The 16,377-nt window shown below is 40.8% G+C and overlaps 1 protein-coding gene across 4 annotated transcripts in view; it reads right to left on the reverse strand.

The window, feature by feature from the left end:
* ncanb (neurocan b) overlaps positions 1-16,377 on the reverse strand; it is a 145,203-nt gene that overhangs the window by 55,706 nt on the left and 73,120 nt on the right. For all 4 annotated transcript variants that reach the window (XR_013301238.1, XM_077606629.1, XM_077606630.1 and 1 more), the window contains one exon: positions 14,817-15,908. Coding sequence is in view for 3 of the 4 variants with exons in the window: in XM_077606629.1 (XP_077462755.1) it covers positions 14,817-15,908 (1,092 nt within the window). In the remaining variant the exon portion in view is untranslated. The remainder of the gene's footprint in view (positions 1-14,816; positions 15,909-16,377) is intronic.

The following is a 16,377-nucleotide window of genomic DNA, read 5'->3' on the forward strand; positions in this document are numbered from 1 at the left end:
TAGTCAAGGGCAAAATATTCGGATGGTAACCATCTATCTTTTCGAGCGCTTGCCCTGATTTGGGTCAGAAGTGAGCTGGGGCATATGAGAATTGATTTTGCATGAGAGATAGAGGGCACCCTGGATTGGTCACCAGCCAAGGCATCTCGACTAGCAGGAATTCATTCTCACAGTCACACCTATACAACATTTACAGTCTTCAATACCTTCAAACTTGCTATTCAAACCGATAAGAAAACATGCAAAATACCGAATATTCAAACCCAGAACTGACAGATTTTACAAAGATTTTATCTGTCTGCTTAAAAAAACGATCCTTAGCGCACATGTGTCAAAGTCGCGGCCCTGGGGCCAAATCTGGCCCGCCACATCATTTTGTGTGGCCCGGGAAAGTAAATCATGAGTGCTGACTTTCTGTTTTGGGATCAAATTCAAATGAAGAGTATAGATGTATATTAAATTTGCTGATTTTCCCCCTTTTTAAATCAATAATTGTAATTTTTTAATCGATTTTTTCTGTGTTTTTAGTTCAAAAATCATTTTCTAAAATCTAAAAATATATTTAAAAAAGCTAAAATAAACATTGTTTTAGATCTATAATAAACGGAATATTCAGGGCTTTTAATCCAGTTGTTTTAATCCATTTATTAAAAAAATCTAAATATTATATCTAAAATGGTACGGCCCACATGAAATCGAGTTGATGTTAACGCGGCCCGCAAACCAACCCGAGTCTGACGACACCCTTGCTATAGCGCCTTTTCCAGCAGTGTAGTCCCCCAATGAGTTGCCAGCCAATTGTACTTCTCTACAAAGACAACAACAACAACAACCCCAACCTGCAATCTCAAAACTGTGGCACTGTACCTCATCAAAGAACCCCAAATGCACCTAACTGTGAATTAATAATGTGATGAAGATCAACACAATCCAAGCAATACAAAGAAAGTAGTAATTAAATATTGATTACATGGACCTTTGTACAAATTCCATTTGCAACTGTAACACCTTACGCACCATTTCTCCGCAACGATACGCACGTTATCAACGACTGTACTCTGTATTTCTGGAACACTGTTTTGTGATTATGGAAAAAAAATGGAGTAAATGTTATGGAGAAAGATTCCAGGCAGGCAAGGGACACTGAAGTCACCAAGGGAGTCACACTCATACATTTCCGCCCTTTTTTAATGCCTCGAGCTTATGATTAATTACACACTGCTCTTAAAATAGGACGCCCAGTCCATTTCTACTCAGAGCACATTCTCACTTCTTCTCTCTTTAAAGGGTAGGAATAGTTGGCTTTAAAGTGGGGAGCCGATGTTATAGAGATAAAGTGGATAGTTTGACACAAAAGTGATGTTGCACAACCAACCAAAGCAGGATTCTACAGTGGTCGCCATTTTTTTTCTCCAGCCTATTCAGTAGGGAGATTAGCAACGAGTCCACGTGCGCATGGAAGTTAATACTTGCAATCAGGATTTGGAAGCAACCGTGAAACAGGATTGCTGAAGAAGAAATGCTGTGCAATGGAGGAATTCCATGAAAAAAAATGCATGCGCTTGTCAAAAAGTGGAACACCCCGGATGTTGAACATAATCACATGGTATTTATTACATGAAAATAGACGGCATATTTTGCTTTATAAAAGAAATTTGTTTGGAATTAGCATTTTGAAACGTATTATGTGATTAGTTCAAGTGATAGACGACCACTGGTATCGATAGACATCACAGCCATTTGAATCCAGTTCAAATGGATTGGACGTCTGTTATTGATAAACTCATTTTAATTCACAATAGAAGGATGAAAAAAGCCACATGATTGAATGGCAGTGAAAGAGTTAACACAAGGTATGATTTTTTAAAAATGTAGTCACGCTAAAAAACTTTCTGATTGAGAAAACCTGTAGAAGAAGCGTAGAAATGTGTGAAATGTTTGTGTTGTATATAAGCAAAGTTTTAGGGATATTTCTATTTATGATTAATACAATCTCACATTTCAAGATTTAAATCCTAAAGTTGTGTTTTATTGTATGCTTTTGTAAGCAGACTAATCCTTAATAATTTTTTTTTAAAAATCACATTTGAGTGGCTTTCAAATATCAGCTGCAAATTTTACATCTAAAATAAAGGCGAGGGTTTTAGTAGCTAAAATAATGTTATGCAAGCGTGATACCCTTACATTTTAATGCGTTTTTTTCGTGACCGGACGTTTCGTCGAAAGACGTTTGGTCGACCGGACGTTTGGTCGCCGGGTTCGCTCGCTGTCAAATTATGACAGAGAGTTTACTGTTAATATTTTGATTTTATATATTTAGATATTAAACTCACTCTCTCTCTCATGATTATAATTTTGAGAGCTGGTTTCACCAGTAACAACCCGGCGACCAAACGTCCGTTCTACCAAACGTCCAGTCGACCAAACGTCCGGTCGACCAAACATCCGGTCGACCAAACGTCCGGTCGACCAAACGTCCGGGGACCAAACGTCTTTCGATGAAACGTCCGAGTACCGTTTTTTTTTCTCCCCTTGATGCATCGGATCAGGACTGAAAATACGTGAAATTCCGAGTACAGCCATTGTCACCTATTTTAAAAAAATAAATACAAAAATGTCAGGGCAAGGTCATAAAGTGATCATCGACCCTTTTTTTGGCATTTTGCAACGTTATGTGTTTTTAACTGCGTCTATCAGTGGCGTGTGGCTATACTCATACTCGATGAACCTTGTAATAGCTTTGCAGAGAGGGATATCATGCCCCGGCCCATGCCAGAGCCCCCTCCCCTTACTCCTCTGTAGGTTAGATAACCTTAGTCCAGCAGTGAGAAGCTAATCCTGTAGTGCAATGCAGCAGAGCGGACGGGAACACTGCCGAGCCCCCGCCGCTTTAATAGAGCCATCGTCCTGGCGGCCATGGCTCAGCGGGTAAAATATTGATGTCATAACATGTATGGCCAACGTGTTTTGTGCACTCACGATGACATGAGAGAGGCAGAAACGACGACGTCAAGGCCTACATAATAAATCAGTGAAACAATGTGAGAGAATGAGTACAAAGCTGCCCTGAGATTTGTTGGTCCGTTAGCACGCTCGTAAGTCCGATCATTTCCCCCCCCCCCAGTGGATAGGAATGGAAATGAATTTCCGTTACGGCCTCCCAGAAGAACCAACAAAACATTTTTAACCCGAGAAGAATAATGTCGGGTAGGTTTTATGGTGTGGTTCCTTGTTAACAGGAAGTATGAGTAGTGTATTTTTTGGACTATAAGTCGCACTAGCCAAAGAATACAATGTAGAGGGAAAGAATAATAAGTAATAAAGTCAGACAGGAGTATAATTCACCTTTTTTGGGAGGGGAATTTTCGATTTTATGATAAACCAAGAACAAACATACGTTAAAGTAACAATAGTAAAAATTGAGTAACTGGCTAAATAGGAATCAGTTCACTCAAGTTTTTCAGATAACTATAGCCTTAAAAAGAGAGGAAAAAAACACAAAGTTGCTCTTGGGTATTATTAGTCAAAGGCCCAGGCAAACAATTTTAAAAAGCACGACTTATAGTCCGGAGAATACATTGAAATGACATTTTTAAGTTTGAGTTGACATTTATATGTTGGGAAATTAGAGAAAATCTTACATTTTGGCAAGTTTCCGGAAAATCGTGTTTTAATTTTACAACCTGTGATTCTCCATTTTATGTTCAGTTTGTCAATAAACAAGAAGTGACAATAAACAGCTTTACGAGTGTTTTTTTGTCCACTGGTGCCTGGTGTAAAGTGAGTTGAGTTCACTGCCCCAGTACAGCGTTCGTATATCCAGGTTTTGCTCGCAAAGTCAAAATTAATAATTACAACATTCGAAATACGAACATGTTGTTTGCGATATTTCCGTATTTCAATGTTGCTACAGGCTTGGTCACATCATATAGTCTGGAAATATTGTTGTTCAAGAAGAGATTTCTTTGACAGCCTGGGATTGATGCGCACAGCAGGGGGAGAGAGCTTCTATTTCCGTGTGTTGGTGACTGCAAACATACACACACGCACACCCACACACCTGCGTGTATGTGTTCATCCAGGCATGAAACGACAACATTCCGATCTCCTGGTCCACAAAGTCAAGGATTTCAGAGCAGGGAAAATAAGAAAAAAAGAGAAAAGGGAAATGGTATGTCGCAGTTACAGTTGAATGCCTAACCAATCCTGACAGACGGCAATAATGGACAAAGCAATAACTTGCATTTTTCGATGGAAAAGTTGAGTGGGATGCGGTCTCACGTTGAGGAGCAGATATTGAATTCATTCAAAATGGCTTGGTTTGGTGATGGAATAAAAAATAAAATAAAATACAAAGTGCATTTTGCTGGATGGGAATGAAGCCACAAATGTACGTGTCAAAAATTGAGTTTCTGGGCCGCCAAAATGAAAGTGGCCATTTTTTTGTTTGTATTTTTGCCCCCGAATCAAAAGAATATTCTAATATTTGAGTCCACTTCTTCCAAAAACAGCAAGCTGGGACCAAATCTTCTGCCTCGTCTTTCCATGTGCTTTTGCACTCATTTCCAGGCTGTTGTATTTTTAATAATCAGAACATTTCCAGCACACATGTCAGGAAGGAGAAGGAAAAGATGTGTGCGCATAAAAACTCATCAAGTATTCATCCAGGGACTTATCGTACTGAGCATGCATTGTTACACGTCAAGTATAAGATGAGTTCATTTTGTGAACAATCACCGTGTCATGGAGTTAGCGTGTGGGAGGGGGGTAAACAGAGAGCTTTTTCGAGCATCTACGAGACTGTAAAACTATGGACAAATGGTAAAGATCAGACGTGCATAAATGCCCATGCCCACAAGCAAGATGTGGAAAAACAATGAGGAATTCCCCTCATAACTTAAAACCGTTTTTAATATGGTGAAAGGAATTCCATCACCACCTTGTGAACGTCTCTACACTACACTAAAGTCTTTTTATTTCACGATAGGTGCTGCTGTTTTTGTTAGCGACGTGGTTGCAGAAGATAAAACTTGTGAACCGCGCCACTGAAACACAATACTTCTCCGAGTTCTACTTCGTCGCAGTTAAATATGGAGATAGGATATTTTTGAGAGCATAGGTACATATTTTTGCATTGCAGGTCAAAGGCGCTCAGTGATAATTATGCGACAAATAATTCAATTAACTGTAGCTGGATGTGTATACAGTGGTACCTCAACCTACGAGCAGCTCTACCTACGAGATGCTCGAGGCACGATGAAAATTTCGATCGAATAATTCGCCCTAGATACGACCAAAATTTCGAGATGCGACCAAGCCAGGTGGCCATGACATGAGAGGCTGTTTATCATTGTAGCGCATTGTCTTTTTTTGCCGCATCTCTTTTGTGTATAACAGATATCTACGAGCACTGAACGATTTATTCAGACGAGTTTCTACTACGCATCGACCAGGGAACGCACAACGCGTATGCGCGGGCAAAAAGAGGGCTTTCTGGGTAATGAAGTATACTCGTGCACACAACACCGATAGCCAATGGCACCCTTTCTCAGAATAAAACTTCATTACCCATTATCAATACGTGGGTAGGCTGTTATTCCTTCCTTAGCCTGTTAGCTCCCGCGATACGCTCATTCAAGACTACTTCTCCTTGGCAAGTAGTCGTGCGATATCCTATTGTGAGGACATTTGTGTGCATCATTTTCGGAATATTTTGAAGGGAATACAACAGCAAACAGCTCATCGATAGCGAACGTGAGGGTGGAGGCGTGGCAAACAACTAACCCGGCCAGAACAAAGGTAAAAAAAATTAAAACAAAATTAGAATTCAGTTTTGTGTAAAGTTAAATTAAACATATGTTTGAGTGTGTCTGTATATATTAATCAAAGTTAATTTAAATTTGTTTGTTCCGTTACGAGTGCGTTGTCGTGGAAAAAGTCCCCCCAAACTGCGGAGAAATCCGCCCAATTTCAGTTATATTAAAAACATTTTATTACTATTAAACCACTAGTTATGTGTTACTTTGTTAATAGATGGCGAATTAGAAGAAATAAAACATTTTTTCCAATCCAATATCCTGCTTTTGGTGTTTTTTCAGAGCGTTGGAACAAATTAACTTGTTTTTAGTTCATTTCAATGGGAAACGTTTGCTCGAGTTACGAGAAACTCGACATATGAGCTTAGTCCCGGAAAAGATTAAGATCGTATGTCGAGGTATCACTGTACATAGTCCAGCAATGTTTGGATGATTATGTCTTATAAATATGCGCAAAAAACGAGTTCCTCTACAAATACAAACCCATCTTACTGGGCTTTTCAACACATCTGTGCTGTTTATTTGCAGCCTTTCCTTCCATAAATGGGATTTACAAAGCAGCTTACAGGGATGACATCGTACGAAGGAGAAATTCACCAGCAAAAGTTCTTTTTGTACATTTCGTGCCTCCCTAAAAAAATAACAGCCAATCTCATTGAACTTGTGCAAATGTTTTCCCCCTGATGTATTAGGGGGAAAAATACAGCCCTAGATCTGAATAAGACAGAACATATTTGGGATTCACAGTCCCTTGCCTGCCCACATGTTTCCCCTCAGTGGGTAAAAATCAAGCCTTTTTTCTGACAGGCGAGTGGCATTAATAAGAACACGCTGGCGGGCGTTTGCTCGGAGAGACCAGTTTTAAAACTCCACAAAGAACTTCCCACGACCTCTCAGTGCCGCCCCGCCGAGAGTAACAACCTGCTTCAGAAGAGTCCCCCGAGGACGCCTCCGCAATTTGCAAACACGCTCCTTCTCTCGCCAGGAAGTAATTTATACTTTGCGTGGCGTACACCCCTCGAGACTTCACCTCCCACTAGAGACTGATCATGTAGGTGTGCGTCCCATGTGACCCGCATGAAGAGGGCCCTCACTTGATGGGCCGTGACGGACGCTCGGGGCCGAATAATACTTTGGTGAGACTGTAGAGTCTGCACCAGGGGTGCTCGTCACGTCCATCGCGATCAACCGGTCGACGTGATTGGTAGATTGCCTGAGAGTAAAATTTGATCCCGTCTGTTCATATCTGAACAATGCCTGAACAATGTCTCGTTTGTACCGCGGCATTGCAAAGTGTTCACGGTAATTCTTCCACTTTTGTTGAACATGCATATCTGATTCATTTGACAACCATTAGGCTCTCGTCAGGAATTTAAGTGAGGTGCCTAACATAAACGGCCTGTCACAGCTGCTTGTTACGCCTTTTCTGAGACTTGCAGTATTTGTACTTAATTTTAGTGTCCTTTGTCAGCTGCCCTCTCTCCGAACACTGCAACACATTCATGCAATATCCAAGCATGACTTAACTACCCCGGAATTTCCAGTGTGCGGTTGATTGGTCGCCGGTCTTTTGGTCGCCGGTCTTTTGGTCACGGTCTTTTGGTCTCCCCGACCACGACAACGGGCGACCAAAAGACCGGCGACCAAAAGACCGACGACCAAAAGACCGGCGGCAAAACAAGGTAAAACAACACGGTCTATGCATCAATAAAAGCCAACAATAGCCATTAGCAGTTTCACTGAGCCGACGTGTGAGTGTATAAGAGTTTGTATGTACATGCGTTGTCCCTTTAAGAAGCTACGTCAGTCAGGGTCTTAACAAGTTCTCCAACAAAAAACAATAAAAGTCCGGGAAATTTGGAGCTTTTCTTTAGCCTAATAATTACTAGGGCATTAAGTATGACTAAATAGTAATTCACAGTTTGTATTTAGGGAATTTGAGCAACGATTTAAATGGTAATTATCACTTACCTTCCGGGCGACCAAAAGATCGGCGACCAAAAGACCGGCGACCAATCGACCGTATACCGGAATTTCAGGAGTTTCTCCAGAAATGCAACACAAACTCCGGACAACCTCCCTGAACTCCCCCAAAAATGTTCATTTCAATTTTTTTTGAAGCAACCATTTCTGAAAAGTACCAAATTGCCAATTTAAAAGCCTTGAAATTCACACCATCGCTAGGCCTTCCATCATCTTCATTCAACTGCACTGTAAACTGTAAGAATTCGGCAACACGAGTGCATTGCGAATCATCCGAGTTACAAATTCTGACGAATGATTCGTCTTGTGCGTCTTCAGCGTGGCAATCGTCTCCAAAATTGTCATTTGCACTTTGCACAACATGCAAGTGCGACTTCAGCGTGACACATGTTGGAATTACTGACTGTAAAATGCAAGTAGAAGGACCCAAACACAAAGATACTTATTTTCATTATGCTCTACTTTTTCAATAACTTGCAAAACCACGATATTTCAATGAATGTAAAAACATGATCATAACAGTTTGATTTAAATTGTCCGACGCTTATTTTTTCTACATTTTATATCGATTTTGCGTGAATCGCATTCACTCCGGAAATACCCCGGAAATGGGACAAGGGTACTCCTGAAATTGGCGCGACGGAGGTTGGCAACTCTGATGACTAAATTAATTGAAAGTAAATTCTGCATATGCATATGGATATCAAGCCATGTTTTGTGTTCCTATCAACCCAAATTCGATATTACTTCAACCAATAACTACAGCGATCCATGTGTCTTACTATGCTACTCTTCGAGAAACCCTGCCACAAAACTGAAGGTCGTGTCGTGTGTTAGCGCAAGTAACCTTCATATTTTTTCAGAAAGATGATTTACATAACAAATTTCAAAAGCAATGGATCTCAATGCAACGTGACCCAATAGAAATTAAGTTCATTTACAACACTGACCAGAATTAAGACTGTATTTCCCTTTAAAGCACTTCCAAATCACTTGAACATAGACCTGTGGAGTAACTACCTATCAGATTGACATGTACGCCAACTTCCATTGTAGCTAAATGAGCATTTTAGAACTTTCGGTCCATTGTTTAGTAAGCATGGAGCTGTGAAACTCAGAGGAATCATTCTAAAAAGCCTCAAGCTGTTTAACCTTTCATGCTTAGCATTTGTAATAACCGGTTTCACAATTGCGTCATATTTTTTTCCTCTGGAACTCCTGGCCTCGGGAGAAAAGGTTTATTGAGCAAAGTCGGGAAATAAAGAAATGCAAATGACTTCAGTGTATTGTTTACCAATATGTGAGCAAAAGAGCCGTACATTTTCGACAAGAGAAATACATAATTAAATAGTATGTCGCGCAAAGGGGTAACGGCATGCAGCATCTATTATGTCACTGAATAAAACGCTGTTTTTTGCACTTTTGGAGAAACGCCGTTAATTAAAAAGGCTTCGCATGGCAAAAGTACGAAAATATATTTTCCGTTTTTAGTGACATTTTTAGTGACGAGGGGATGTTGGAGCAGCGTGGATTGGGAGAGTAAGTCATTAGTCGGCCATAATAGGACGTCTGGGTGGTACAGTTTGCAAAGTAAAACACAACAGCTTGTGACGGGCCTCTGGAGGACCAATAATAAAGTTGCGTTATGACAGCCGAGATAATAAGCCACCTTTATGACATCATAAACATAATCATTTAAGACAGCTCCCCCTATAAGCTGTGTTTGTGCAAGTAAATTCGCTTTCAGTACCTGAATAATCCTTTCCAAACATGGCTGTGGAGTTTTTATCGACTGTTTAGGAATAAATTAGCATTTTCTTTTAGTGGAAGCCCATGGTTACGCTTATTTATTCCGTAGAAAATCCCTCACTCAATTATTTAGTGGTCGGGTGGGTTTCCTTTTATCCTTTTATCACACTTTTGCAAATATTTGCCTTGGAAAATCCGCCAAACTTGTTTTAAGTAGAGGGATATAAATTATGTTTTTTTTCTGTCTTAAATAAATTGTTTGGGGGTGGCCCGGTGGTTCGCGCATTAGCCTAACATTTCCAGACTTTCCGGTACTTGGTCGTTTGGTCGCCAGTCTTTTGGTCGCCGGTCTTTTGGTCGCCGGTCTTTTGGTCGCCGGTCTTTTGGTCGCCGGTCTTTTGGTCGCCGGTCTTTTGGTCGCCGGTCCTTTGATCGCCGGTCCTTTGATCGCCGGTCTTTTGGTCGCCCAGAAGATTATTGATGCATATCTGCTTGCGGAAATGTACTATGTTTTTTTGCTGTTCTACAAAAGGTCACTTCTGGGTGGCTGACAAGTAAATCTTTCATGAGTTGTGTCATTCTAAAAAAAGAAAAAAAAATCTCTATACTCACTAGCAGTAAATATTTAGTAGACTAAAAAAGGGACAGTGTTCAACCTCGTAGAAAATGCTGCATGGAGACCAGTGGTGAAGTGTCAAGAACAGCCCAATGTTGTAGTTCTAAAGGCCTGTAAGAGTGGTTTCTCCTCCCTTGTGCACTTAAGATCATTCTCAACACTTTGTCTTGCCTCATTAATTCAATAGTTGGTGCGCACAGTCAGCGAAGAATACTGTGAATTCTGCCTTTCAGCAAAGGATTGGCTATAAGAGGTAGGAGTGTCATATGGCCAATAAAATGACTGCCTTTAATCTTTTTTAGTTGATCAAGATCAGAAACATCCGAAAGTGCTCACTACAAAGTTTCTTTTCTTTGCATATGGACAACCGTAAAAGAAAAAAAATAGTTTGAACTTCTGAGAGTCTTTCATTTTCATTTAGATTTTTTTTTAATTCAACCAGTCTGAGTTGACGCCATCGTCAACTGTTTTGAGTTTGTTGTTCAATGTTAAATGATAAAAGGATTAAGCGAAATCAGCAATAACAACACGATGAATGAATGGATTAAAAATGGCTGACAAAGAAATGCCTTTTTAAAGAGATGAATTAATTAATGACTATGAAGCTGAAAGCTAATATGAAAAGAAGCAAAGATAGAGAGTCATCCCTTGAGAGTTCAGACCCATTCCCAGCTTCCATGTCTGGACCACAGAATACGCAATGATTAAAAAGTCCAAAAGCCCAGGCTCATAAAAACGGATTTCAGTGCAAACGGGAAAAGTGAAGCCACATGGATTACACTGCTTTAAGTTGGGCTGAGCTAGGTTCACCGAGCAGATCTAAATTTGATCTCCACCAAAGACCAAAAGAGCAACAAAAGATGGCAAGTGATGGCCAAGAAAAGTAGCCTGAAAAAAGCAAACAGAAAAAAAAGTAGAAATATGTACGTCAGAAAGAAGAAAATTAGACAAATCAATTGGCTTCCGTGAGCTGAAACATCCATTGGCAGAAACAGGGATAATAAGCCAATCCGGCTTGCCACTGATTCCATTTATCCTCCACCTTCATGCCAAACGCCCACACACTTTGACCTTTTCCTGCTCCTGAATTTAACACTCCAATTTGTTTGAGGGTTGGATGGAGGACTATTGATGTTGCTGGCCGTCTTGTCCATTTTGGGAAAGGACAGGTAGTGCAGTCTGGGAGGCATTGACTGAAGCCAGGAGGAAACGGATTTCATTTTTGTTTTGTTTTTACATCAACTTTAGACTGTTATAACCACCGTGAGAGAGCAGAAACAGAACAAAAATAATCCATCTCCAGACCAACATGCAACAAAACAGTTGAATAACATTTAGACTGAGGGAAACCGGTACACGGTCGATTGGTCGCCGATCTTTTGGTCGCCGATCTTTTGGTCGCCGGTCTTTTGGTCGCCCAGAAGATAAGTGATAATTACCATTTAAATCGTTGCTCAAATTCCCTAAATACAAACTGCGAATCACTATTTAGTCATACTTAATGCCCAAGTAATTATTAGGCTAAAGAAAAGCTCCAAATTTCCCGGACTTATATTGTTTTTTGTTGGAGAACTTGTTAAGACAGACCCTGACTGACGTAGCTTCTTAAAGGGACAACGCATGTACATACAAACTCTTATACACTCACATGTCCGCTCAGTGAAACTGCTCATGGCCATCGTTGGCTTTTATTGATGCGTAGACCGTGTTGTTTTACCTTGTTTTGTCGCCAGTCTTTTGGTCGTCGGCCTTTTGGTCGCCGGTCTTCTGGTCGCCGGTCTTTTGGTCGCCCGTTGTCGCGGTCCGGGCGACCAAAAGGCCGTGAACAAGAGACCGGCGACCAAAAGACGGCGACCAAAAGACCGGCGACTAATCGACCGCACACGGTTATCACCACCGTGAGAGAGCAGAAACAGAACAAAAATAATCCATCTCCAGAACAACATGCAACAAAACAGTTGCATAAAATTTAGACTGAGGGAAAACACAGTGATGGTGTGAAACAGTTCTGCTTAGAAACTACTAGTTTTGGAGGAAAAATAAAGAAAGAAAAAGACAAGCCAACAATTATTGATCACGATGATTTTACACGATGTACACCTCCTATACTATCACACCTTAAAGGACACCCTAACCTCTGTCCTATTCTCTTCTTTCTTTCCATCAAGAGGCGCCCACTCTGGCTGCCCTTTCCCTCCCTCTTCTAATTTCCTTCGCGGTATACCTGACAACTACAAAAGGTTAGCCCGAGGGGGGGTTTATTCTTGTTATAGTCCGACAAGAGCCGTACATTCAAATGTCACCCAATCAGTGAGATGAATTAGTAGAGATAAGGTACTTGTAGAAAAAATATAGAAAAAGTCCTACATCACAATCATAGTCCAATAATTGTGAGTTCAAACTATATTTTCAGGAACAATAGGCAGCAAGATAAATAAAGAAATAAAACAAAACAAGGGGTCCGAAAATGTCTTCTGTTCCTTTCTAACAAGAAAAATAATCCAATTCAAGCATAAAATGTTTATATACATGTGACATGTTAAAATGTTCAGATAAGAAAAAAAGCATTGGTTTAACAATTTAAATAGTTAATTAACGATCGCATATTAAAGATGTCGCAATTAGTTTTGACTGATGTATATCGGTATTCGATTATTGATGCCTTGATGCACTTACCTCGACCTATCGTGATTATTTATCCCTGTTTTTCCAGCGTAAATACAGGGTATAACATATAGTTAAATATCACAAATTTTAGAATAAAAATCTCAATGTCTCTTTAGTAAATAAATATATTTTCTTACTCGTAACATCTATTTTAGTGCACAAAATATTTACATGAAAACTAAATTGTACCTAATTCATTGGGGGCTATTAGACAGCATTGCATTGGAAAATAAAAGCATCCAGACTAAATTTGAAAAAAAAAAAATCCTGTTCATTATTGGGTTTTTTTTATATGGCAACTATAGTGTCTACTTTTGACTGCAATGGACAAGTTGTCCATTTATTTTGATGTCTTTTCCACACCACATGTGATTTCACCCTGCCTCATCGTGTAATGGGTAAAACTCACCAAACATTGGACAGAAGTCAATGCTCCAAGATATTTTCAATTAAAACCACCATCGCCTGTGAATATTACACAGACGGCGCTGTGAGAAATGATTTTAATTTTCTCTTTGCTTTGCCTTCACGGTGGCGTGCGCATCAGCTATCAGGGAAATCAATGACAACACGCTGTGACAAACAAGCGCAACCAAGAGAGAGAGAGGCGGCCAGTGTTTGTTTGGCAGGGGGGCTCAACAAAAGCCAGCGGATGAATGAAAAACAATTAGTAAGGGAGGCGAGACTGCAGTCAATTATGAGGCCCAACTTGTAAGATTGTCTCGACATTGATTTGTTGGGGTTGGGCGAGGATCTTTGTCTCCCCCACAGTTTACCTAATTGCACTCATTCTGACCCTTTAATTACTCCACCAAAACCTGGATGATCTCACCACACTGCAGTCTCCGGATTACTCGACCAAGGTGGGAACACAAAGAAGGATTGGCCACCGAAGGCAGCATTTTCATGGAGTAGTGATTGATTTTGACCTTTGCGAAAGGCACTGAAGAAATCTCATACTTTTGGGTCACTAGTTGAGTAAAATACAAACAGAATAAATAAAGTGCATATTTCTGGTGAACGCATTAACACTTTGACTGCCTAAAGCACTTTTACATTTACTGGACATTTTATTTGGCTTTTAAACTCCAAAAGGGTTTCATTTCTCAAGAAAAATATTCATAATAAATATATAAATCATCTCAGAAAGCTCATTTTAGTATATTTGGATGGGAAATGGTCTCCATGACAACAGCAAATTAAGCAAAAAAAGCGAAATAGAACCTTCATCTATTATAAGTACAATGCAATTTTTCCCAGCATTGGCCCGCAGAGTGTCAATGGAAAAATCTCAGACAGTCCTTGGATATTACTAACAAGGCCCTACAACGAAAAGATTTCAGATAGACAGACTGGGTCCTTGGGCTGGAGTGTGTTGTCTGCACTAACGAAAGCCAAGTGAGGAAGGCGTCATCTAGACTAGACGTAGCAACGTGACAGCCTAATACGGGGGTCGAAAAATTGTCTGTAAAGGGGATGACAAGACCATATGAGGTAACCATACCTGCAGTCTACCTCTTTACTTTGTGCACCACACTGTAAGACATTGGAGATGCCACGCCTTTGCAGTATATCGAACATCTACGTTCGGCTGAGGGACAGTCCTCATATTATCCTCTAACTGGACTTTACACTGGTCCTTGACAAGGTATTATCAGTTGGGATCCTATATAACGTTTTTCTAATATCTCTGGGATCTATTGTACTCGGAAGAACCAGCAATCTCTGCAGATGAAACCACAGGCAAGCACATAATTGCAACTACGTTGACGTTTAACGCCTTCCCCGTGCTGTAATTGAGCAAACAATTTTAAGCTTATTAAATAAAGACTGACTGAACCGCAAACCCAAATTCCACCGGAACATCTGCACAAGGCATAAAAGTGTCTAATTTTTAAGACTCCTGCTGAGCCTAACAGAATCAGACTAATCACAACAGATTAGATAATCGCTTGCAAATATAATGGTATGGAGCGTGAACATACCTGGTGGGTTGAACCCAAAAGTCCATTTGGGTATCAAGATTCCGAATGGGTTTCTTCCATTTTTGCGTTCTGTCACCGCCGGATTCTTGTGTTCCTCTGGCTTTGGAGTTGAGCCCTTGGAAAGTGTCCAGTGGCTTCCGAACACAAAGGATTCAGACACTGCCAATCTGGACTCCATTTCGGTCACGGCATCTTTTGAGTCTGACCCAACACTTGTCAACTGACTAGCAATAGTGGTTGATTCCGTGGCTAAGTTTCCCTCCAAGTGGCTGGCGCTCTTATCCATCCATGAGGTGGAAATGGGTGGTTTCTGCATGGAAGAGTTTGTAGAGGAAAGTTCACTGGTGGCTCCTGTGGTTGGAGGACCTGTCCCCAGGGTGTCTTTGGTCGTCTGAGGCTGTGTTGTGGTGATCTCTGTGGTTGTCAGCACGTCAATCAAGGACTCTGGTGTGGAAGTGACAACTTTAGCTGCACCGCGACCAGCCTTTCGACCCGAACCTTTCCTTTGCTTCTTAACAGGAGTGAATGCGCCAGTCGAGCCGCTTTCCACTCTTTGTGACAAAGAAGACGAAAAAGCGGAAGAAAGGTTGTCAGCAGGCTGGTGGACATATATGATCTCTCCCCTGGCTTCCTCAGCTGTTTGAGGTGAGGTGGTCGTGATTGGTTGAGCCACGATCTGCCACCGGGATGACGTAGTGTGTTCAGCCACAGTCACAAGTTCACTCTGGGTTGGGCTGAGTGAAGACTCAGATTCTGGACTGCTGGGAACGGTATTAAGAAAGTCTGGAGCAAAACTGTGTCCTTCACCACTCCCCTCTATTTCCTTTTTCTGATACATCTCAGAGAGGGCAGTTGGTTCTTCTTCATTTTCGTTCTGGTCCTTCCCTTCGCCGGAATAGTTCTCGACGGACAGGGTAATCATCTCAAGGGGCCCTGATTTGGCTTCTTGAGGCTCCCAAGTTCGGCGTCTACCGACATTTCTGGGAAAGCCAAGTTTGAAGTGCTGCACTGACTTGACTGCCCACGTAGGTCCTCCTTGAGGAACTCTTTCACTGGGGCGTAATTTTCCTTCCGGTCCCAATGCTGTTATCCCTGTGAGTAAAAAAAAAACAAAAAAAGGTCAAACTATCTAATTTCATTATATTAAAAGGAGGCAAGAAGGCGTGGGCTTGCGACTCCTAATTCATTTCATGGCTGTGGAATTAGCAATTAAACCTCATGATTGGCTTACATGAGTTTCATACACCATACAAGAAGCCCAGTTTGATTCGTGACAATGTGCGATGACAATATACGACAACCACAATGTGAAGCCATTTTATTTTTACATTATGTATGCACAAAAATCCATTGCATTCAAAATGAAACACTTGGAAAGTATTACTTTGATACGAGTATGTATTTTTTCTCAAATGTGTGTGTGGTCTCAGTGGAGAAACATCATCTATAAATGGCAATGTCGCCTCAGGTAATCTACAATGTTGAATGAGAAATGGCTGACAATAAACAACTAATGGAAGTAAGAATACTAATTTCAGTTGGCCCTCCATTTTCAAGTCAA

Source organism: Stigmatopora argus, chromosome 8 (genome assembly GCF_051989625.1).
Source record: "Stigmatopora argus isolate UIUO_Sarg chromosome 8, RoL_Sarg_1.0, whole genome shotgun sequence".
Lineage (NCBI taxonomy): Eukaryota > Metazoa > Chordata > Actinopteri > Syngnathiformes > Syngnathidae > Stigmatopora > Stigmatopora argus.